The sequence below is a fragment of the Nelumbo nucifera genome, chromosome 3 (assembly GCF_055504915.1).
Source record: "Nelumbo nucifera cultivar China Antique chromosome 3, China Antique-T2T, whole genome shotgun sequence".
Taxonomy (NCBI): Eukaryota; Viridiplantae; Streptophyta; class Magnoliopsida; order Proteales; family Nelumbonaceae; genus Nelumbo; species Nelumbo nucifera.
In genome coordinates, this window is record NC_142651.1 from 110,809,215 (window position 1) to 110,833,193 (window position 23,979).

The window sequence follows — 23,979 nt, forward strand, 5'->3', positions numbered from 1 at the left end:
ATGCTTGGCATATGGCTGTCAACCAGAGCCAAAGTTCCTATTCGGCACACCGTAACACATTGGCTGATAGATGGCAAATTAAGTAATAAGCACTAAGCAATAATAAAACCACAAACAAATTAAGCAATTCAACAAACTCAAAATGATTTTATATAAGAGAAGAAAAAATAATTAACCCAGAAATGATTTTACAAAGAGAAAAAAAATAACCCAAAAACAAGTTAACCCATAAATGATTTTATAAGAGAAAAAAATAACCCATAAACAAATTAACCCAAAAATGATTTTACATAAGAGAAAAAATTAACCCAGAAATGATTTTATTATTGTTCTGTTCTAAAATATACTAAAGTAAAATGTAGCCGTTGCAGATGAAGCCATTGATGTCTTAAAACCACCATAGATGAAAGCCGTTGCAGATGAAGACGTAGAAGCACAAAGTTGCAGATGAAGCCATTGATCCCTTTTGCCTTTTGGGGTTTCAATTGCAGGTGAACCACCGTAGGGAGAAAAGCACTAAACCTCTGTCGCCGATCACCGAAAGAAGCTTGCCTTCGCTACTGATGCCTTTGCCTTTTGGGGTTTCAGTTGCAGATGAACCACAGTAGGGAGAGAAACACTAAACTTCTGTTGCCGGTCGTTGGAAGAAGCTTGCTTTCGGCAGTGATGCCTTTTGGCTTCGCCGGTTGGAGAGGATAGCAGAACGAAAGGTTTGGGTGGAGAATGGAGAGACACGGGAAAGGAGAACAAAAGGATGGCTAACGACATTCATGTTAAATGCCCATTTACCATCCCCGCACGAATGAGGAATGCACACGTGCTTATGGGCACGTGTCATCCTCTCATAATGTTCGAATTGTGTTCGAACCCATCATGCTTTGACTGTAGCTGAACTGATATATAATATAATATACATAAATATATATAAAATATATAGAAATATATGTATATCAATCGGTTTGGTTAACCACCGGTTTTCTATATTGGTTAACCAAAACCAAACCGACAAGTTCGGTTAACCAATTTTTCAATTCGATTTTGGTTGATTTTCTCGATTGGTTCAGTTTTTTTTTTTAATTTTTTTTGCTCACCCCTAGCTCGAATGATAGAGGACTCAAAATGGGGAGGAGAGTTGAATGACGTTGAAAGAAAATTTATTCATGGCTTTTGTGGGTGGTTCAACTGAGTTTGTTCAGTTAATAGTTGAGCACCTGTTAACGTTACTCCTTTTTTGAATTGCCAACGTGGTCGTCTCTAGTTCCCTTCACAAAATGCGAACTCTCTTGATTGTATTGCTTGTGCCAATTAGTTTGTGGTTTTACATTTTATAATAGAAACCTTTTTTTATTCGCATGTGCCAGTTAGGTTGTGGCGGAGATTAAGGGCTTGTTAATTTTCTCTTAATTCTTATCTCTTAAAAGGAATTTTTTAACTTTAAGAGAAAAATATTTGTTGGTTTTCTCTTATCTTTTATTTTTTAAAGTACAATCATGTAACTTTTTGTTTTCCAATGATACTCCCAAAAAGACAAACAAAAATTCTCATATATGAGGCCAAAATAGATATTTGATAATTTTCAGAATCCAGAATTTAGAACTTCTCTACATTCAGAGTTCAAGTAAAGAAAAGTTTACCAATACTAATATAACTCTTAATGTAATTATTGCACTTTCAAATATTACACTTTAGAGCAAATAAACAAGCTCTAAGATTGTGTTTAATTTGAAGAAAAAGGTAGGGAGGTTTCCTTGCCTTTCCCTTCCTTTCCCTACCTTTTCCTTTAAACCAAACATAGCAAAGTTTAAAGTCTAAATAATTTCACTTATTTGGTTCAATTACTGTTCTAAAATGCTTATTTTTCCATTTGTGAGACCACATCTTCGCCCCACCACGTCTTGCCACACAACTCCCCACAGCACATCCTTGTCATGTACTCGATGATGACATCATCAGTTCTGATACATCATCGGAAGATGTTTCCAATACACGGCGTGAATGTGCTGTGGGGCGGAGATGTGAACTCCCATGTAAAGAAAAAAAATAAGGGTTAATTATTTAAATATATCCTATATTATTATTAAACTACTTAAAGGTCAAATCGACATATTCGTTTCTTAGAAATAACAGAAGACAGCCTCTCCCTCTCCTTTCTGGTAGATCCCAAATCATTCCAACATCTCTTGGACGGCTCCGCTAAAACCCATTTGTGAAAATTAATGGGACATGAACGCCGACCTAGGTCATGAACGCTGGCCTAAAAGACAAAGACCACCGTCCTAGAGACCTGGTCAAACCATTCATAAGCCGGCGTTAGACGACACTGATTGCCGGTAGTCATAACCGCCGGCTTAGAGCCATTTGTCATTTTAATAAACCGCCACCATAGGTAAACCATGTAGTAAAATCCGACACTTTTAACCGCCAGCTTAGAATAAATTGTCATCTAATTAAATCGCCGCCATAAATATATTAACCGCAGGCTTAGACATAGTATTAACCGCCGGCTTAAGTGTAATGATCTGTCAAATGTGGTGGTTTCTATGACTGCCGGCATAGATTTTGTTAATTTTTAAATAATAATATCAGTTGACACCTGCTTAAAACTGAAACCTGAAACAAGAATTCAATACAATCAATTCTAATAATCTGAAATCTGATTTGCATTTCTAGTCAAGAATTCAATACAATCATTAAAGAGTGTTCACACTTTACATTGCACACATATTACTATAAGTCTATTACAAGGCCACATCCTCCAACTGCGCTTGTACAAAAAGCTAGCCACATATTGATCAACCAAGGCAATCTTTCCATCAAATATATAACTAGGATTAGATCAATCATGATATAAACTTGTAGTTGGGTTGCAGTTTGTGGGAGGAGATTCCTTCTTGTTGTCTTGGTTCCTCTTCCTCCAGTCGAATATCTAAAACTTCCTAGTTTTGAATCCTTGATGTTATTTGTGAATCATTTACATTGTTTGTCATTTCAACACCTTCAGCTTCACTTATTGGATGAACTCTAGACTCGGTTCTTTTGAAAGTATGAGAGCTGAGATCCTTCTGGTCAAAATGAACTCTATACTATAGACTCAGTTATCTGAAACACATGACATTGCTGCACAAACCCGGTTCTACTGAACCCGTAATCCCATAGAGTATGTACTTCTGAGCATCCGAGCTTCTTCTCTTGTTCATAACTACCTTGTATTTGACATCTTGGAACTGCAGACAATAACCATGGAAGTTAAACCATTTCTTATTACACCCTAGAGCTACAGAATTTATGAAAACTTGAAAATTTTCAGCTAAAGGAACCCATCTCTAGTAAAGTATTAAACATTACCTTCAGAAATATGGGCAGAGTAGGTACTGTCTCAATTTTCTTCCAACTGCAGGACTTCTTATCCTACTCATAAGATGAAGGGAAGTCATCTACAGCATTCCCATCTGGTGTTTGTTGTGGATGCTTTTACAGCCGCTAACAGCAGCAGTAATGGGTGATTAATTCAGAGTTTAATGGTCAGCAGCAGTAATGGGTGATTAATTCAGAGTTTAATGGTCAGCAGCAGTAATGGGCGATTAACTTAGTGTTCTCATCTTATCTAATTCAGTGTATTCATCTTATCTAGCTAGATACAGTTCTATCTTATCTAGTAGGGAGTCTTATCTGTTCAATGTTCTTATCTAAATTCAGTAGTATAGTTCAGTAGGGAGTCCTAAAAGTAGGATTCTTATCTTCTTGTAATCTCCTATTTAAAGGAGCTAATGATATTCAATAGAGGCATCGAAATTCTCAGTCAAGACAGAGTAGAGGAGAGTTGGTGATCGCTTGAACAAATCACCATTAAGGCACCAAGATAGGTTCCTCAAGAAAAGGGAGGAACAAGGGAAAACATGAGGTTTTTCCCGTGGACCGACCCGTGACGAGATCCTATCGCGGGCCTGTAACAGTGTTGAATGCAATTTTCAGTGCAAATTGGCTCCCAGAAAGTATCTCCATTGGCAAAGAAAAAAAAAGGAAAATAGTAAGTAGTAGTGGAAGCACTATAATTAATTGAACACTCGATGCAGGTTTGGTGATCCCATTTTTATTCCAAGGTTTCTCTTCTTTCCTGTTTTATTTCCATCCTCAGGTTCACCATCTACTAGTCCAATTATGCTCTTACTTTTGTTTCTGGCAGTATTTGAGGATATGGGGATAGATTCTTTCATCATCGTCTGTCTTGATGCAGTCTTACCAGTATCATTGAAATTAATCCTGCTACCGCTCAGCTTTTGTCACTGCAGCAGATCCTCGTTTCACCTCCATATATATGTGAGTTCTATTAACAGTAGACAGAAGAATGAAAATGATAAATAGACTAAATATAACTAATTTTTTTTGAATGGTAACTTTTGACTGTATTAAAAGTATTTTCATCTCACGGGAACCAAAACAACTGAATGAAATGTAAATGTTGCCCATGAAATGGTGATGACAACAGCTGCAAACTTTCAAGTGTTTGTGGCTCCCACAAAAGCCCAATATTTTATATTAGACAAAGGGGTAGAGAAATTACACAACAAAGAATGGATGAATGCTTATTTCAGTCGAAAGCTGTACAAAAAGCAATAAAGGAGAAACACTGATCCAATACCCATTGGCAGACACTGAGGTTCAAATGAAGTCAATCTTAATATTGAGCTGGCACTTGGCAGCATGGCTGCCGGGCAAGCACTCCAGAAGCCACTGTTTTAAGCAAAACATGTGATAGCTCTGGCTATAATCCAGCTTTCCCATCTCATTATCAGCATCATATTCTTGAATGATTTCCAATCTTAGTATTGCTGCTGCTGCAGCCTTGCAGACAGGGCAAGCATTCTTCTGCAGAAGCCATTGCTTTATACAAAATAGGTGATAACTGTGGCCACAGTCCAGCTTTCCCACTTCATCATCAACTACATATTCTTCTTGACAAATGCTACATTTCCAATCTGTTTCAGTGGGAATATGTGATTGCAGATCCTCCATAAAGGAGTGCTTAATTTTTCTGAGGCAATGGAATATCTCATCTTCTCTTAAACTAGTATTTACATATCCAATTTTACCTCCCAGTTCAAGCAATTCCTCATATGTCATATTATCAACATCAAGCCGCCAATCCCTGTATTGATCATATACCTCTGATCTTCCACACAAAAGAAGGCTCTGGAACATCATAATCTCTGCAAGCCCTCCTGGAATAACCATTAAGCAAGTCAGAAGATCAACTTGAAGAACAAATAAGTTGCCATTGATCTTAAACGTAAAAAAAGATCATACTCATAGTATTAAACTAACTTTAATATCTATTCCAGCATGAATACTTTCTTATAGATAATTTGGCATAAATCAAAGCAAATTAAATGCAAAACACTGATTGATATAATCAAAGAGTTGGGTTTAATATGTACATCCAAAAGAGTTATTCTAGTCTTGAGCTTTTGCACAAACAGGCCAGACTTTGAAGAGAGGAGGCCTGCCTCTACTTCTCTCAAAGTCATTACATTACCTAGAAATGTTTATGTGGGATCTAAATAGATGCCTTCTCTCGAAAAGGCCTACAGCTCATGAGGATTTGCACAAGAAAATTTGTTCAAAATGATAAGACTACCATTATGCATCATTGGTTTAAAAACAAACTTCTAATGGTATAGGCTTTCTCTTAATAACTATAGATTACTCACAGACCATGCAACTAATGAAAAAAAGAAAGAATATGAGTTATGTCAGCAACACACCCCATGATAAATCTTCCCTGTAGTTCCTGAGTTTGAAGGTCATCTACTGTTAAAATTGATTCCAAATTTTTTAAACATGGGTTGGAATGGTCGGTTTCCCTTTTTTCAGTTTATGAATTATAACAACTTCCTCGTTCTTTGATGGCATCAGCAATCTCTTTAACATCCGGAAAAGTATGGACAGGCCCAATGCAGATTTCTGATTTCCATAAACATTCAAAATGTCAACAACCCACACTCTATGCACCAACGCCTGCCCGTGAATTGGCATCAATTCCGAGCTGGCACCTACCCCAACAGTACTTTGGGCCTACAAATTCTGACCCTGGGCTGAACCGTCTTTCTCCCCTTTAACATCTGCACATCTCACTGCTTCCCAGTACAGCGAGTCCATCATATCAGCACCAAAAAAAAAAAACCCAGGAAATATTTCCAAATAATAATGTGAATAAAAAGGACATAATATTCATAATGTGCTTTCTAGGTAAAATAATCAAATAACTAGTTTCTTAGAAATCCATATTATCGAGCAGAGAACAATATTCTGTTCATTTACATTTTACTGTAAAGGTTTTGCCTCTTAAGTTAAATAATACAAATGCATAACCCTGTGGGCCTGCCCATTAAGGTCACAGCTTTTTCTTTGCCTTTGCAAGCTACTAAACAAGAAAAGCATCTTACCATATTTTTTTTGATAATATCCTACTCATATATAATAGCTTGACTGTTGAGTCCTATCCATATATGTATCAAGAAGAGCTGTAAACATAACTACTTTATATGGAACAGAACAAGTGGTAGTCAAGATAGAAACCATAATGTCTGGAATCAATATGCAGTTAATGCAAAAGCCATCACCTCATCCACAAAGTGATGAAACTAGGAATGTGTTAAACAATTTGAAATCTTTATAATTGGAATAACAGAAACAACAGTAAGAAAGTTAATTACATGAATGCTCTATGAAAAAAGGATATAATTCCTCTATGCAACAGTAAGAAAGTTCATTTGAAATCTTTCTTTTATTCTTGATATATTTCTCTTACAGATATAATTCCTCTATGCAAGTTTTGCTAATATACAACATTCTTTTTTCCAAATACATTTCAGATTTACAATGATTTTTCTAACTTCATCAAGAAGTGGTATAAGCTACTCTGGCAGCTTGAGATGATTAGGAACTTTGGATACAGAATACGAATTTATTTTTTGAAGGTAAAGTGATTTCATTAAAGGGGAAAAATAGACCCCAAAGCTATACAGTCAAACATTGTACAGGCCATTAAGGCCATTACTCAATGTTGGTCCCAGCCATCTGGGTTCTTGGCAGGGGTAGACTCAGTAGGGTCCTAACCTTTGTCATTTTTTTCGCACAAAGTAGCTGCCCTCGGACTTGAACTTGTGTTCTCATGCTTGCCAGCCCGACTTCTGAACTTTGTCTGTGCTTGTTGCTTGATCAACAGCCGGGTCAGTAACTCAGTACTCAGTGTGAATTAAATATATATAGCTATTAATAGGCCAGATGATTCAAATTTTGAAACTCCTCAATAGTTTTTACTAACAACACCCAGCAAAAGACAACTCAATCAAAGCTATCAGATAAAATCAAAGAAAAAAGAGACTCCATTAGAGAATTCACCTTATCATCAAGCACAGTTTCAGTGAATCTTTGTATCTCATTCAAGCACTACCTGTTCATCTATTGAAGTATTGATTATTAATACTAAGCATGCAATCAGCCGTTAAGGAAGAGCATCTTTTGCCCATACCAAGATGCATTGTTTTTTGCTTTCTTTTCTTGGAAAAGAAATTAGTGTTATTGGTGCAAAACAGTAAAAACATTTAATGCAAACCCACACAGAGATAGAGAAATTGACAAACACCATTTCTTATAAATAATGTTTGATCTCAAAGCTCACAAAATTTATCTTGGGGGTGCAAATTTTAATTATAAAACTTCTCCCAACACAGCAAGTTGCTTTCCACGGTATACATTAACTATAATGTTTGTTAGTTACAATAATTACCTGAATAAAAAATAAAAAATAAAAAAACTATACGGGATACCCACAGAGCAATAATTATAATGGCTATGAATCGGACTCTTATTCCCTGAGCTGAAGCAGGAATCCTGGACACCCCCCCACAAAAACACATTTGTTACATTAGATTTAACAATTAATCTTTACATATATTTTCTTATTTAATCAGTTTCTATTCTACAAAACGCCAAGAGCCTGTTGAGATCCAAGGGGACTCCACCGAGGAGGATATGTCAGTTGTATTCTTGGAGGGTTTATGGTGTTGATGTAATGTTTCTTGGTTGTTTTAGTGTTGTATTTTCTTTCATGAGAGAGAGAGTGCTTTCTTCCTCTCACAGTACCATATACCATACAGATACCATATACACAGTTTCTTTCACAAGCCATGTACTGAATGGTTACCAATATCTTAGAAAAAATAATTAATATTTAATAATCAAGACTGTTTTTATTGTTTTTGAAATTAATTATTGTTAACTTAATACTATTCCATTTTGAAATAATAAAAAATAATAGTTAGTATAAATTAAAGAAAATTTACCTAACAAAACTTAATAAAAATAAAAAATTAACAATCCAAAAATAATGTTTGAATTGGACATGAAAGTAGTTGCATGTCTTTCACATGACCTCTAAATGAGGATAAGCAAAATATAAAACACAGAGTTTAAGACTGTGACCAAAGTTGAGTCTCTTAAGCTTGCTTCCTGGTAGTGTGGAATGTCATAACCACTAGCCTAGAATTCCTAAAGATAGGAAAATCAAACCTGGATTGAGCATCTCCTATTTTTGTGTCCTTATTTTTTTCTTTGTAGTTTGTTAGGTTATCAACAAAGCAGTTAACTTAAGATGTATGCAGCTATTTTATGGAGCACTATAATCAGAGCTGTTTATTTTATTTCAGCCATTCTGGAGGGTCTGGAATGCTGCAGGGAGTGATGGTCGGGGAGTTATAGATATTCTTTTGTACTTTTCAGACATTGATCTAATTATCTGAGACTTGGTCATATCTTATGCAGAAAATTAATACATTTATTCTAAATCATCTAAAAATTGTAGACTTGTTCTGTTTTTTTCCTACGATTCTAGATCAGCCATAATTCAGGATTCTGCATTCACATACTTGATCTACTATACTCATCTTCATATTAGAACCAAAGCAAGAAAAGCAAAAAATGTAAATATATTATTTATGGAGAACTGGAGAGATTCAAACTGAAAATTATTCAATAACCAGTAAAGCGGAACCCTTCTCCAATCAAGTAAGAAAACGCAAATAAAAGAAGAAGCTTTTTCCGCCCTTTCCTTGTTCTTCTATGTACTAGGAGTGTAGATTAGCAGTTGTTGAAGCCCTTCGATGAAAAAAAGCACGATTAGGGTTTTATAATTTATAGAGAAACAAGAATGGGGTATAAAAACTACAAGGGTCGATGAACTTACCTTTCTCGACTTCTCTGTTGAATTTCACAGCTCTGCGCCAATTTAGTATTAATAGAGCTCAATTCAAACTCTCGATCAAAGGAAACCTTTCATTGTTGTGTGAGAGAGAAAGTAGAGAACTAGAGTTGTGTGGGAGAGAAATCGTTGCTCTCTCCCATGTAGGAGAGGAGTCGTTGCTTTCTCCCAAGACGGACGGAGCAGAAATCGGCTCCATTGTTTAAGAAATTAATGGAGGGAAAGCATTGAACCAGTCAGTTTAAGAACAATTTAATTATGATCGGCTGGTTCAATGTGAATACCGTTGCTTTAGTTCACTTAACTGCCACCCTGTTTTAACGGTTTCCTTGGTTTAATTCATTGGCGGCAGTTTTGATAAAATCGCCACCATTGATGCATCGAGGTCGGTGTTTTTTATGACTGCCGGCTTACAACCGCCGGCTTAGCCGGTTTTTCTTATAATGGATAGACGTAGTCAATCATCTAATCCAGATCAGCAGCTCAAGTAGAATCCTGGCATGAAAATGCTCTACACAGTAATCTAAATTATCATCTGTTACGTTGTATTTTATCTCTATTTTAAATTATTTCAAATTATACCTCATCCTCTATAACCAGTCCACAAGTGTATATAAATACATTAATGAAGGGAAATCTATGATATGGAAAATCACATAGGATGAGATAGCCCAATCAACTTTCGACTTTTTATTTACGTGAATATGGGTTATTGTAAGTAATCAGTTTCATAAACAACAATTAAAATCACATTTGAAAAAATAAATTCATTTTAAGAAAGACGCTAACTTATGAAAAAGTAATGACCGTTATTTTCCCTAATATCTTCAGCTCACTACCCCTGTTGAATCATCGTTGACAACAATGGTTTCTCTTTGGTGTCACCTCGTCACCCTTGTGCTTCTTCAAGTGATCCTCATCCTCTTGCTCTCTCACCCTGTCAAATCTGATGGTAAGCATTGTCTCTCTTCCTTTCTTTTCTTAATTTTGCTCTTGCAGATCTTTTACTTTGATGGATTTGACCTGTTTGGTTTTATTTCTCTACCAATTTATATATGTTCATCATTCTTTCGTTCTTGCGTGATTTGGGTCTTCATTTCAAGTTCCAAGCATATGGGATCTCTTTATCTTCAGTGGTTGCATTGCAAGTCTGACTTTGCTGATTAATGGGACTTTTCTGATATAATAACATTCATTTGGTTGGGAGAAAGATCCTGATGCCTGGTTCTCCTAAAACGTCATTAAGTGACGATCTGAACGCATTGTGTCTAAAAAGGGACCTGGATATTGGGAGAAAAATGCATGTTGCAAATATCCATTTGATTGGGTATCATGTTCTGCAGTGTTACTCATTCTCTCTCTCTCTCTCTCTCCCAGGTAGTTCAATGATTCAAAGAACTGGTTTTGAGATTTTTTTTCGTTTTTCTTGCTAGGCTCTTGTCTGTCAGACAAGTGCTCTGAGAGGATACAGGAGAAATACATCTGTATTATTTGCAAGAGCATGATCATTACTAGATTCTAATCTAGGTCTAAATTCTTGTATTTTAGATCTAAATGTCGTTGGGAAGGAGATAACAAAAGATGGGAACTAATAATGGGTCCTTTAAGGATTTAAGGCTTCGCATCACCTTAATAGTTGTCTCAACTACGCTAGTTTTGTCATGAAATAGAACAGGAGAAGGTTTTCTCGTGTTTGGAAGTCTATAACAAATTGTTTACTGTGTCCTGAATCTGATTCCCACGATCTATATCTTGAATTACTGGAAGAAGATAAGAATGTAACAGAGTATTCGGTTAACGGATAAGTTAAAGACTCTTTTAAATTTTAATTAACAGAGTATTCGGTTACTGGAAGAAGATAACCCGGTAACTGCTGTATACATGGCAGCAGTACAGGTTTTAGATATAATATGGTTTTCCATATCATAGTCGGACCCATGAAACCGGCTTTTTAAGCCATATTTTATATATCTCCACTTTGTGTCTCTCATGGTATTAGAGCGTTGAACCGGCCAGCATCTTTATTTCACTGATCCTGAACTTTGTTCTCTCCTTATCATATCCACTATCTTGAACAACGAGAACTCCAATGGAGTGAGTCTCTTCGTCATCACTCGGTGCCTTGCTTTCTGGAACTGATTTTGGTTAAAGTAGTAGATGGCACCAATCATATGGCATTTTTAGGATGAAAACGCTCTAGTCGATCGGCCATGATGAACTTTTTGGACATGTAGATGGATCAACTCCTTGTCCATCCACCTCAACTAGTTAGACTCCTTTTGCACAAGATGTTGTAGCTACTGCCTCATGGAAGAAGCAAGATTGCTTTCTATTCAGTTGGATGTTGGCCTCGTTATCAGAAATCTCTCTCTCTCGCTCTCTCATGTTGTTGGTTGCAAAACCAGCAAGGAAGCCTAAGACACTCTAGAACACTTCTATGCTCTTCGTGGAGTACTACTAGTGCTGTTCATCTGCAAAATGAGCTTGGAAACCTTAGAAAGAACAATATGTCAAATTCTTGATTATTTGTAGAAGATAAAACACTGTGCTGATAAAGCTTGCAGCCATTGGTGAACTCTCACCAATTTCCCAACTCATTAACCATGCAATCCATGGCCTTAGTGCTGAATATGATGCCTTGATTACGGTTGTTAGCACACGAATGATGATGATCTTTCTTATGCTACCTTACAAGGTATGTTGCTTATTTTTGAAAATTATTAATTTATCTCAATCTCACCATTAATTCTATTCTCATAGACTGACCCCTTGCAAAGATGGCATCCAAAAATCATGACAACAAGCCTTCAACTCGTGATATTGGCTCTACCAGGCCTTTCAAGTACAGTAAAAATCCTTGCCAAATTTGTGGAGGGAAGAAACATTTTGCTAAGTATTACCATAAGCTCCTGACATTACTCGACTCTGAAATCTTGCTAATCATCTTCACAACCTTCAGCTTATGTTGCTTCAAGTGCCACTTCTATTGATGCATTGTTTTTAGATTCTGGCACTACACGTCATTTGACATCTGTGTTAAACAAGATTCAACTTCGAAATTCCTATGATGGTACGAACAGAGTGACTATTAGCAATGGTTCAAGTTTGTCCATTATGCATTCTAGCTTTTCTATTATTCCTGGTTCTTCTAGGCCATTATATCTAAATGATTTTCAATTAAATCTTCTCTTTGTTGCTGAATTCTCTTTTGATAACAACTGTTATGTTAAGTTTCACCCATCTAAGTTCCTTGTGAAGGATCTGAGCACTAAAAAGACCCTACTACAGGGTCTGAATAAAAATGGGATGTATGAACTTCGATTTCCTTTTATCGAAGATAAAGATAGCTCTCCTATTGCTTGTGTTGGTGAGAGAGTTAGCATGGATCTCTAGCATCATCTATCGGGTCACCTGTCTCCTAAACTTACTTCTAAGGTTGCTCATGATGTAATCTGCCTACTACAGGATGCTCGAGAAATAGTGGCAGTTTAGGAAGGGACTAAAAGCCGAATGCCGCTAATTTTAGAAGGGTTAAAAGCCGGCAATCTAGAAAGGGGCTAAATTTTATTCTATAGCGGCAGTTTTACATGACTGCCGCTATAGAGTATAGGGACTACCACTAATACATAAGGCGCGAATTAAGGTTCTTCCCTCCTATTTCCTTTTTCCATTATTTTCCTGCCCTTTCTCTCTCTCTCTTGGAGCCGACCTCTGACCACCGGATGACATCCAACTACACCGGCGTCAATAGGTAATCTTGCTCTCTCTATTTTCCCTTTCTTTCTCTCTCCCTCTCTCACTTTTCTACTGTCAATGACCGGTGGAGTTTGTCTCAGCGTTCCACCGAATAGCACCAACCAGCATCAATAGGGGTTCTATTGCCTTTGACACTATTACCAAAGTCCAATGACAATTAGGTTTCTTATTCTTCTTCAATATACCACTTAAGGTAATTTCTAATCCATCCTTTTAATTTGTTTGGTTGATATGGACCTGCTTGCGAATGCTGGACTTACTTGCGAATGCAAAGGGTTGACTAAGTTAGAGAAACCGCAGTTCGTGGGTCTAAGGGTGTCAATGGACCGGTTTTGGATTGGGCCCTGTCCGGTCCAAAATTAATTTGGACGGATTGAACGGACCAACAAGATATATTGGATTGGACCAATCCAGTCCAAAATATTTATTAGATTGGATTGGACCTGGTCCATCTGTAATAAATTTATATTGGAATGGGTTGGATTAAGCCAATATCTGATCCATTCATATAAGATAAGAATATATGTGTGAATTAACCGGGTTTGGGTTGAAACCAATCTAAATCAAAATGAATTTGAACAGATTGGACGGTCCAGACATTGAATTGGACCTCTCCAAATTGATCTAAAACATTCATTGGATTGAATTGGACCTGGTCCACATTGGACTGGATCGGATAGGACCAAATCCAGTCCAATTGACACCCGTATGTGGGTCCTCCTAAATCCCAAATTAGGAACTACACGTCTCTTTCTCTCTAGATTGTAGATATACTCCATTTAATTTTACTTTTTTGTATGATTAGATTTCCTAATATGTTCTTGTATTTTGTTTATTACATATTCTTACAGTAAAACATGTTTATTATTTTTTCCTAAATTTTTTATTCTCTTTTATGATTAAGTAGACGGTATATAGAAGAGAAAATAAAGAATATGTCTTCATTTATGCAGAAACTGGTTAATGTTCTAAGCTTATCATTCTATAATTTACTAATGAAACCTTGAAAATTCATGTCAACAAATAATCTATTATTGGATTTTCAGAAGTTTGCAATTTTTTGTGCACAATTTTTAGATTTTGTCAGTTTAGTTTGAAAAGGAACATGCTTAATTTATAAAGGCTTTTGGATATTCTAAAATGGAGATTTTCACGATCTGTTTGGGTTGATCTAACTTAATCTGCATTAGTATCAAATTGTGCTCATAGATGTTGATCTGAGAATGAATGAAGAAGCTTAACTCTTTCAACTTTTTGGGTGAAAATGGGTTAACATGTATATTGAAAGCTTCATTGTTGAAGGCATAAATCATTTTAAGTTAATGGATGCCATGCTATATGAAGCTACCCATAGTCAAACCAAATTCTCTTATGAAAAGGGAAAGGTTTTCTAATTCTGATAAAGCAGATATTTTGACTAAATAGATGTTTTTGATTTACTACAGTGGATTCCAAAATGAGAATGGTTGTTCTTGGCAGCTTTCTCTTTAATGGAAGGCATTGAAACATAAACAACCTTCTTATATATTTTGATATGGTTTTAACCTTGTACTGTTCTGGAAAAAAAAATGTTTTCAGAGAATGACAGTTGAAAGTAGCTTGAGAAGGTCATTTTAGTGTATTTGAGAGAACTTATATTGTAACCGAATTGGGACTTCATGGCATTTTCTTAATAATCTCATAAGCTTCCTCAACCCTCCCAGCCCATCCAAACAAATCCACCATACACCCATAGTTATTCACTATTGGGCTGATATTATATATTTTCAATCAATTTTTTATTAAGTCAGAAGAACATGTTCAGGAAATGATCCTAGTCTGTAATCATGTGATATTTCATTCTGTTCTAATAAAAAAAGAATATCTAGAACAATGAAGAGATGCTTTAGAATCTGGAGTTATTTTTAAAACAGCCTCTAAAATGTTTAAATGAACTCAATTTCTTGACCACCCAATTTGTTAGGTCTTGTGCAACGCATATCAAGAGTTCCAAGTAAAGCTGAGTCAGATCCTGATCCCTATCAGTGAAGAGATACAAAACTCTGCTGCATAATTACATTGTGAGTTACTAAATTGAGACTTGAATTACCTTCCATTTTCTTGGGCATCTTTTCCATCAGAACTGATTATTGTGGGCACTTGTAATTCATCAAAATCACTCGGTTTGTCTATGAGAAGTCTTGATAGACTTTTGCAGAATTGGTAATCATGTTCAAGTTAATAACTAAGTATACAGGCTCACAAAGTTTCAGCTTGAGCAATTCGTTTTTACCTCTTTATACATCCTTGGATATTTCTACCATAGAATAAATGGGAGTTACTTGAATGACATGATTTTCCACGACTTACACTATATTCTGGGCACCTTGATTGGTTTTATTGAATTTAATATTTCTGAAGTGAGTTTGACTTCTTAGTAGGCCATATGGTATTGACTTGGAAGAATTATCAAACTTTATCAGGTCTGGACAGTTTCTAAGGAACTTAGGTATTTCTTATGTGGGTCTAAGAAATAATTAGTCTCCATTCTATTGTCAACAATCCAATCAGATTACCTTTCTACAACTTCTGCAAACTCTCCCTGAAAATGAAATTGCAAAAAAGTAAACCAATTGATTTCACTATAAATTTGGCCACATAGCAGATCATGTTCTAAAAGTTTCCAGTGTAGAAACTGAGAGAGAAGGGTCACCCAAAACCAGACAGTAGCTGGAAAACATTGCATTAGAGATTGTATTTTCCCTTTCTTAGAAAAAACTTTTTTAAATTCCAACATTGCATTAGAGATTCCATAGTAGCTGGAAAACAACCACCAACCCCAAAGAAACCTGTGAACGCCCTCCAAATTGTATTGGCCCACCTTGCAATGGACTAAAAGTGAATGGCAGAATCCACTGCTATCCCACACATCACACATTGGTCATTGTCAATCAAGATTTACCTTCTTGAAATGGGCACTTGGCATGCATTCCTGTGCTATCAAACAACATTCTTGTGTTGTTATGAAATAGCAGAGCCTATGCATGCAACTGTGTTTGAAAGATGTTAATGTTATTGGAGGACTTTGGAAATATATTTTGAAATAGCAGAGCCCGTGCATGCTTGAAGTCAAACTGTAGGTTATGAAATAGCAGTCTCTCACTCTTCTTGTATGTTAATAAATATACCATTTTTACTATTGATAAATAAATAAATGATGAAGACAGCATAAAGATAATAAGTGTATATGAAGAACATGAAATTTTATTTTGATAGTTGAAAGGCAGAAATGATAGGGTTGCACACAATAAATCCTAATTTCTTATGGTGACGAAAATTTCTTGGGCATTTTGGCAATTCCTACCAAGTTGTAAGTGGGCCCAACATAGTAGATTGATTTGTCTATTTATAACACAGTTATGTACTAGTGCTTATAATTTCAGTCATTAATTCGTAAGTAGATTAGGAGTTATTATACTTACTTTAAATTAGGTTATCTGAACAATAAATCTGAAATTTTCTGCTGTTTTAGTTTTAGTACAAATGACCAATCCCTACAATCTATAAACATGTCCGTAAGATAAAGAGATCAATCATTATGTTTTGAGTTAATTTTGAGGATTTCCATCAAAACGTACAGTAATATTTGGTGCCCAGATTCAGGATCTTTTCTCTTCTTTCTTTATCTCTTGCCATTTAAGCTAACTCCAACATTGATTACTAAACAATGACCAGACAAAATACCACCATTCAACATGATTAGAGCACAGATAGCTAATCCATGTATTTTCTTACATCCATTTCCAAAAACCTACCCAACATTCCCCATCCCCCCCCCACCCATATTTTTTGATCAACCCCCTCCCCCCCTTATATTTAACCTCCTAACCATCCTTTGACAGGTTTGCAAAACTCCACCTAGAATTTCCTAGGTTTCTACACATAAACATCTTTTTTTTTTTGTTTTTTTGTGCAAAATCTACCAAAAAACCTACTAAAGTTAGATAGGAAATTTTAGCTTTGCTGTAGGGTTTGAGACTCATGTATACTCTATTTACAAAGATCAGAAGTTGAAGATTTAAAGATTGTTACTAACTGAATGACTGGTAAGGAGGATAATGCATGGTAGATTTGACACACCTTGTGTGATCATCCCACTAAATTAGATCAAGAGATATGGTTAATAAATTAGCAAGTGTTTGGGACACTTGTGAATAGCTATTCTAGTCTTTGTGCAACAGTAAAGATGGTTCAAGGTGATATATTTAATGGTGCTTGATTCCCTTTTGTGTATATATTTTTCATAGATGGTGCATTTGAAAGCTAATGTTTTGAAATGATTAACTGATCATTCAAGTAGGTAATGGTATTTATAATGGAATATTTTTCTTTTACGGTAAATGTGCCCTTATTCCGAAGGTTTTTGATACTTAAGAGGTGTCACTTTGCGAAGAATAAAATGGTCTATACATGATGAAACAATGTTGCACGGAAGCTTTTTTTCTTCGCCTTAATCCTCCTTCCTCGTCTAGCCCCTCTTCCAAGCTTACCCTTTGCAAAAATCTATGTGCTTCTTTTTAGTCTTTGTTGTTTCGTAGTTTCCTACCTTACAACAAAGGGGGGAGTTGTTAACACCCGATTTTTGATTGGTCTGCCACTTAAACCCCTAATTTACACTGAACGCTCGATCAGACCATTCCGATCACTCCGAAAATGCCAAAAAACCCAAAGAACCCAAATTTCAACCTTTGAGCCCTCAAATCCACCGTTAAATCTACTCAATACTAATCCAATGGCCCTGATCAACCCCCGTCTACACTTTGACCCTTAGACCAAACATCACCATTAGACTCAAGACATCCTAAAATACCTTACCATTAAATTTCGGCTGAAAATTCCTTCATTTAGCCTCTCATAAAAAAGATTCCATTTTGACCCCTTTTCGTTAGCCTAAAACACCTAGAACCCATATCCCATTTGATCTAACACATTTGTGTCAATCAGACCATACGATTGAGCCTTAGACAGAACAAAGTCCATAAAGTTTTGACAAAAAATTCCCCTATTTACCCCTCCAATGAGTCAAGATTCCGTTATAAACCCTCTTATGAACCCAAATTCCCTCAATCTGGACACCCTCTCCAAATGCCTACCCTATCCATCAAATTTCAACCAAAATTACCTTTGTCTGCCCTTCCATCTAAAAAGATTCTATTTTATGACTCTAAATTGACTGAGTTACAAATTTATATGATCCAGGTCCAGTTAGACTAATTTGACCCCACCAGTTAATCCAAAATGCATATAAACCTCACCCTAAAAAATTACAACCAAGACCACCCTCATTTACCCTTACATCTATAAAGATTCCATTTTTAAGGCTCTAGATTGACTGAATCCCAAATTTGTTTGATTTGGGTCCAATTTGGTCAATCTGACCCCATTGTTCAACCTAGAGTGCTCAAAACCCTATCCTATAAAATTTCAACTAAAAATATCTTTGTTTGCCCCTTCATCGCACCTAGAATCCATTTCGAAGGCCCAAATTGTTTAAATTGGTACCCTTCTAGATCTGCCCGATCTAGGCCTAGTTCTGCCAATCTAACCTATCAATCAACCGAGAGTCCTCAAAAACCCTATCTTGTGAAATTTTAACCAAAAATACCCCTGTTTACTCATCCATATGGAAAAATTCCGTTTTGGCCAATCTCTTTGCCCCACACACACAAAACCCTCTTTCCGGTCAGAACCCTTTGACCCAAAAATCCCTACCATTAAACCAGAATCCCGATTTGACCCCAAAAATCTCCACTATTAAACCAAAATCCCGATTTGACCCCGTAAACCCGGTTTCGCCCAAATATCTCAAAATTACCAAAATGCCAACTTCCAAAAATTTACGAAAATACCCTTTTATCTCCCCGTATAAATTTACTTTCTCCATTTGCCGTGGTCCACTATTCATTGGCTTCTCCCATCGAACCCGAAAGGCAGAACGGCGAGAAGGAGCTCTCGACACAGCGCTGGTAATCCCCGTCCACCTCCGGCCCCTCATTTTTCACTCTCTTCTTCTCTTTTCTCTCCCTTCTCTCTCTTCTTCCTCTCCCCAGTTCTCCCCTGATTTTTTTTGTTTCTTCTCTGCCATCGCCGCTGCAACTCTTGTTAGCGGCGGTTCGGCTTTTCTCTCATTTCACACTCTCCCTCACTGATTTCTCTGTCCTCACCGCATCGCTCTCTCTTCTCTCCCCATTGAACCGAACTCGGCTTTTTGTACTGTTCATCGTCTTCTATCCGGCGAACAGCAGCTGCGTTGCCCCTTCATCTCTGGCTCCTCTCCCCTTCGTTCCTCTCTCTCTACTCCGTTTTTCTTTATTTTTTTTATTTTCTCCCCAATCTCTCTTTCCTCTCAATCTCACCCACCCTATTCGAGTGCTACGAGATTACCGCTACCGCTGTAACTTCCGGCGGCGGTGAACTTCTTCCTATCTCTTCTCTATCTCACATTCTCTCTCGTTTTTTTTTTCTTTCTCTCTCCCTCTTTACCCGTTCTCCTCTCTCCCTCTCTCCATTACCCCATCCATATTGCCCAGTCGACCACCGCTTCCCTTCCCTCTCTCCATTGTTCTTCGTCGGTTGAACATTTCCAACGTCGTTCGGAGTCTGCAACTAAGCATCGTCCATTTCGTTGAGTTCCAACCGCAAGCACCAGTCGTTGTAGCAGATCGAAGGCAAGAAGCTAGACCGGAACCGTCCGAATCTACCCTGTTCATCAATCGTTCTCAGGTCTGGTAAGTTCTGTTTTCATCTCCTGTTTTCATCTCCTCTACATTTCGCTTTTTTATTTGTTTCCATTTCCTTTTATTTCTCTGTTTTGGCTCTTCTCGGGTTGGAGCTGGTAATGAGATTCCTCTGAATCATCTCCTGTGAACTCTAGACGCCAATCCGATCCCTATCGTTTATCTTGCCGCTGTGATTCACACATAGATCTCTTATTTTTAGTTTTTTCCTGTGAATGCTTTTTCTGATGCATATAACTGAGGGCATGGTCATTGGTTAATTGGTTAATTTGATCTGTTTTTTTTTTTTCATTCTGTTTTTGGTAATTAAGCTTCTGGTGGGGATGAAAGATGGATGAAATTAGGATCAATTTCTAGTGTTTCTGCCTCTTGATTTATTGATCTGTAAATTGCCCTGCACTTTGTGAGACTGAATTGGTTTCACTGGTTTCTAATCAGTTCGGTTTTTCTTTTCTTTTTTTTTTCCTATGCCAAGGGTTGTCGCTTGACATTAGAATCGGATAGCTTAGCTGATTTAAGTTTTTGTAAAAAAAAAGTGTGAAGACTGCAGCTGCAGCTGAAGATAAGATTTAAATCAAAAACAAAACGTAAGGAGGAAAAGAGGAGTTGGTGATTAGGGGAATACAGTAGGCCAGGGGATATTCGGTTTTGTTGCAAATTAGAGTGAGAAGGAGGAATGTCTGACAAAACAATTCAAAAATAAATGAATGATTTTAATAAACAATAATTGATTCAGGCTACCTAAAGTCTAGGCTCGAGCCTAATAAAATTTAAAAAATCCGAACTTTGGACCGAAAATTTAAGCCCAGTGCATATAAAATAGCGGATTGGATCGGTTCGGGATCGGGTTGGATCCGCCAAAGTTGCACCTGAACGCAGCTGAACTGTGTAGTTCGGTTGTTTCCTTCTATTCAGCCTCTCTCTCTCTCTCTCTCTCTCTCTTGCCACTCAATTACTTTTATTTAAAGTTTCAACTTCAAGTAAATTTACTAGGCTCTCCGCCCAAGACCAGTCTCAAACCCTAATACATAAAAAAAAGACCGTTGGATTGGATAAGCTTCAGGGGGAAGAATTTACTTGTATCTCTGTTTCAAAACCAGTCTCCGCCCTTCAACTTCAAGCAAATTTACTTGTATCTCTATTTTCATCTTCTTTTCTCTTTTCTTTTCCTTTTTGTTGAAAGAGTTTCCTTCTCCGTTTTATATGTGATGTATGTATTTGGTGGATAGATGGATTGTAAATGTTCTAAGGCACTTATTTCTGTTTTTACAGGGGGAAGAATGAAAGTGAAGATACTCCGTATCCTTTCCAAAAATTTCTATAGCTTTCCAAAAATTGCTCAAGATGCGTTTGAAAATTCGAAATTATTTGATTTACTTAATTTGTTAACATTGGGAATTATAAATTCGTCCTTCCAACTGGATGTATACATAGAAGTAGAAACATATTATTTCAATATTTTGAGAAATGAAAACATTGCTGAGAAATTAACATTCATATGAATCAGCCTTATATGATGAATTTATTTTTCCGAATGCCAAGGAAATTTAAATCGAGAAGATTTCGTTCTGCACGGTTTATAAATGCCCAGTTAATGTTTTGATTAAAGCTTTGTTGCTTCAGTTTATTTAATTATTATGTTATTTCTCTTAAAAATCGAGATAATGTGATTAAATAGGAGGGATGTTGCTAAGATTGTTGGAATTCTTGTTCACTGTTTAGATATTTTCATATGTACAACACTTGATCCTTAACCTATTCTTCTATGACATCTTGGTGGACTTTTATCAGAGTATGTATTCTCTATCTCTTAATTAACTTGCATAATACATACACACACGCAGATTCCTCAGAATAAAGTCCAAGCTGTAATCACAATTTTCGTAGGATATAATAGGGGATGTAAACCTATCAGATTCAAATATGATATACTTGGGTCTAAGTTTGATTTGTTAATGGTTAGATTTGAATAAATTCTTATCCATTTTATTCGGAGCTGACTTAGATCTGATTCGGATGTTGTATATTGTTGATAAATTGATCTAAATATAATCAAAATATGAACAAAGGCCATTACGCAATGTTGGTTCCAGCGGTCTGGGTTATTGGGAAGGGGTAGACTGGATATAATCAAAATGAACTAGAAATGAGTTTGAGATTGTATATCATGATTCATGAGTAAAATGACTTAGAAAATTTAACTTCTGAGTCTTGAACCTATCACTCTTTAGTAAACATGCAATGTCCAAACTTACCTTTAGATACATATTAGCTTATTTTTTTTAATTGGATCAAATTGGGGTGGTCCATATTTGATCCAATTATAGCAGATTAAATTTGGATCTCTTTAGCCCTATAGATTTAAGTTTGAATTTGGACCCGAGGAGATTATTTGCAGTCCTAGGATACACAAATTTCTTTTAGGCAAATGCTAGTATATGGAAATCACATGCTATGGGAATGAATTGTGACCATGCAACCCCCTTGTATTGGTATGCATGCTGCATGCCACTTTATGACCCTGGATCCTACTTTATGAAGTATGACCTCAGATCACAGGCTAGTATAATCCTTTCTTTTATTAAAACCTTTAAACTTCAATTGTTGATGAGTTTTCTTCTGTTTTTCTAATTTTTTAACTGATTACTTATTTAACTCCATTATTATGTTACATTCCATTATCATTATTTGCCTTCTTAATATCATAGAATGCTATAGTTATCCTTTCTTTTTTACATTTTCCATTTAAATTGCAGGTGGCATGCCATAGCATCTTGGACATGGGACGCCCAAGATGAAACATGTGGGATCTGTAGGATGGCTTTTGATGGTTGTTGTCCTGATTGTAAACTCCCAGGGGATGATTGCCCTTTAAGTAAGTTCATGTTACTGTTACCCTCACAAACTTCATTGTTTTGACTTTGTTAGACTATTAAGCTTGAATATAATAATGTCATGCTTAATAATTTCCAATTAACTAGCAAACATTATTTGATGAATAATCTGGGTTGAAGCAATTCCCTTACTGGTGCAAATATCATAACTCCTGCATTCTAACTTTACACACTCAGATGATAGATCATACCACATTGTGTTGTAAATTTTATACACCATTCCATCTCGTAACTTTAGGAGTTGATTGAATGGCAATAATGTTACAAGGTTTTTCAGAGCCACCTAAATTGGAGAGACATGATAACTTGCTCAAAATTCTTTGTCATGATATGTTGGATTTTAACATTTTAACTGCATGCTCTCTTTGTACTAGGATTTATGTTGGTTGTAAGATTTCAGGAGATAACCTTTAAGGGATGCATTTGGGTTCTCAAGTGCTGTTGTAAATTAGTTGTTTTTGCAGGTTGAAAATATAATTGATTTTTCTTGTAGGTGCTAATTGGATGATTTCAGTTTGTGATGGTTATGCTGTATTTGATTCTGCTAGAGGGTTCTAATTGGTTGATCTCAGTTTATGGTGATTGTGCTATGCTGCTATGATAAAAACATTTCTTTTACTGAAATGTTTGAGTCAGTTGTTAAAATCTTATGATTTATGATATGATTCACTATTCAATGAATTATTGATTACGATTTAACTATTGATCCTTTTGCGCAATTTTACTCTTTCTATTTTCTTATTTATAATTTCCATCTCTCTGTTTTTCTTTCTTCTTTCTTTCTCTTTTGTTTTCCTTTCTTTCATCCTTTCATTGTCTTTTTTTTTTCTTTTTTTAATGCAGCATTCACTAATTTAGACAAATGTACCATAGTGGGGTATATAAGCCTAGTATTTGAATTAATCTTGTTCTTTTGCAGTTTGGGGTGCATGCAATCACTCGTTCCATCTCCATTGCATCTTGAAATGGGTGAACTCTCAAACTTCTCAAGCCCATTGCCCCATGTGTCGCCGGGAATGGCAATTTAAAGGATGAAAGAAATTAAATTTTTTGTACTGCACTGCTGCTTCGTTTGTGTGATGTGTCAAGCATGAAGGTTGTGAGATATGGATTGTTATTAAACATGTGAGTAACCAGTCACTTAAATATTTCTTGATTTTCTGGATAGTTTTGTAAGTTAATGAAAAACGAGGTTTTTTTTAAGGCGTTTATTTATGTACTGTTCTTTTAGTCAATGACATTAGTCAGATCATTCTCCATTTATTTGAAGTGCCATAGTTAAGTGAAAATGATA

General features: G+C 36.2%; 1 protein-coding gene and 1 long non-coding RNA gene across 2 annotated transcripts; one reads left to right on the forward strand and one right to left on the reverse strand.

The window, feature by feature from the left end:
* Nucleotides 1-2,677: 2,677 nt before the first annotated feature.
* LOC148801845 (uncharacterized) lies at nucleotides 2,678-9,535 on the reverse strand. The gene is made up of 3 exons (XR_016083767.1): nucleotides 9,245-9,535; nucleotides 3,346-9,156; nucleotides 2,678-3,224 (listed from the first exon to the last, which is right to left on the reverse strand). It is a non-coding gene; the product is annotated as an uncharacterized LOC148801845 (long non-coding RNA).
* A 2,501-nt stretch (nucleotides 9,536-12,036) lies between these two features.
* Nucleotides 12,037-23,944, forward strand: LOC104607187 (uncharacterized). Its single transcript, XM_088900436.1, has 7 exons — nucleotides 12,037-12,106; nucleotides 12,219-12,567; nucleotides 19,585-19,782; nucleotides 21,064-21,090; nucleotides 21,572-21,583; nucleotides 22,548-22,666; nucleotides 23,605-23,944. The coding sequence occupies exons 1-7, from the start codon at nucleotides 12,037-12,039 to the stop codon at nucleotides 23,718-23,720; spliced, it is 891 nt and encodes a 296-aa protein (XP_088756562.1). The 3' UTR covers nucleotides 23,721-23,944.
* Nucleotides 23,945-23,979: the final 35 nt, after the last annotated feature.

What these genes read in the sequence shown, in the direction of transcription:
- LOC104607187 (XM_088900436.1), top strand. Translation starts at nt 12,037, where the DNA reads ATGGCATCCAAAAATCATGACAACAAGCCTTCAACTCGTGATATTGGC. An exon ending in GGTCTGAATAAAAATGGGAT is followed by an intron (nt 12,568 to 19,584) that starts GTATGAACTTCG and finishes CATATTGCCCAG; the next exon opens with TCGACCACCGCTTCCCTTCC. An exon ending in ATCAATCGTTCTCAGGTCTG is followed by an intron (nt 19,783 to 21,063) that starts GTAAGTTCTGTT and finishes CTGTTTTTACAG; the next exon opens with GGGGAAGAATGAAAGTGAAG.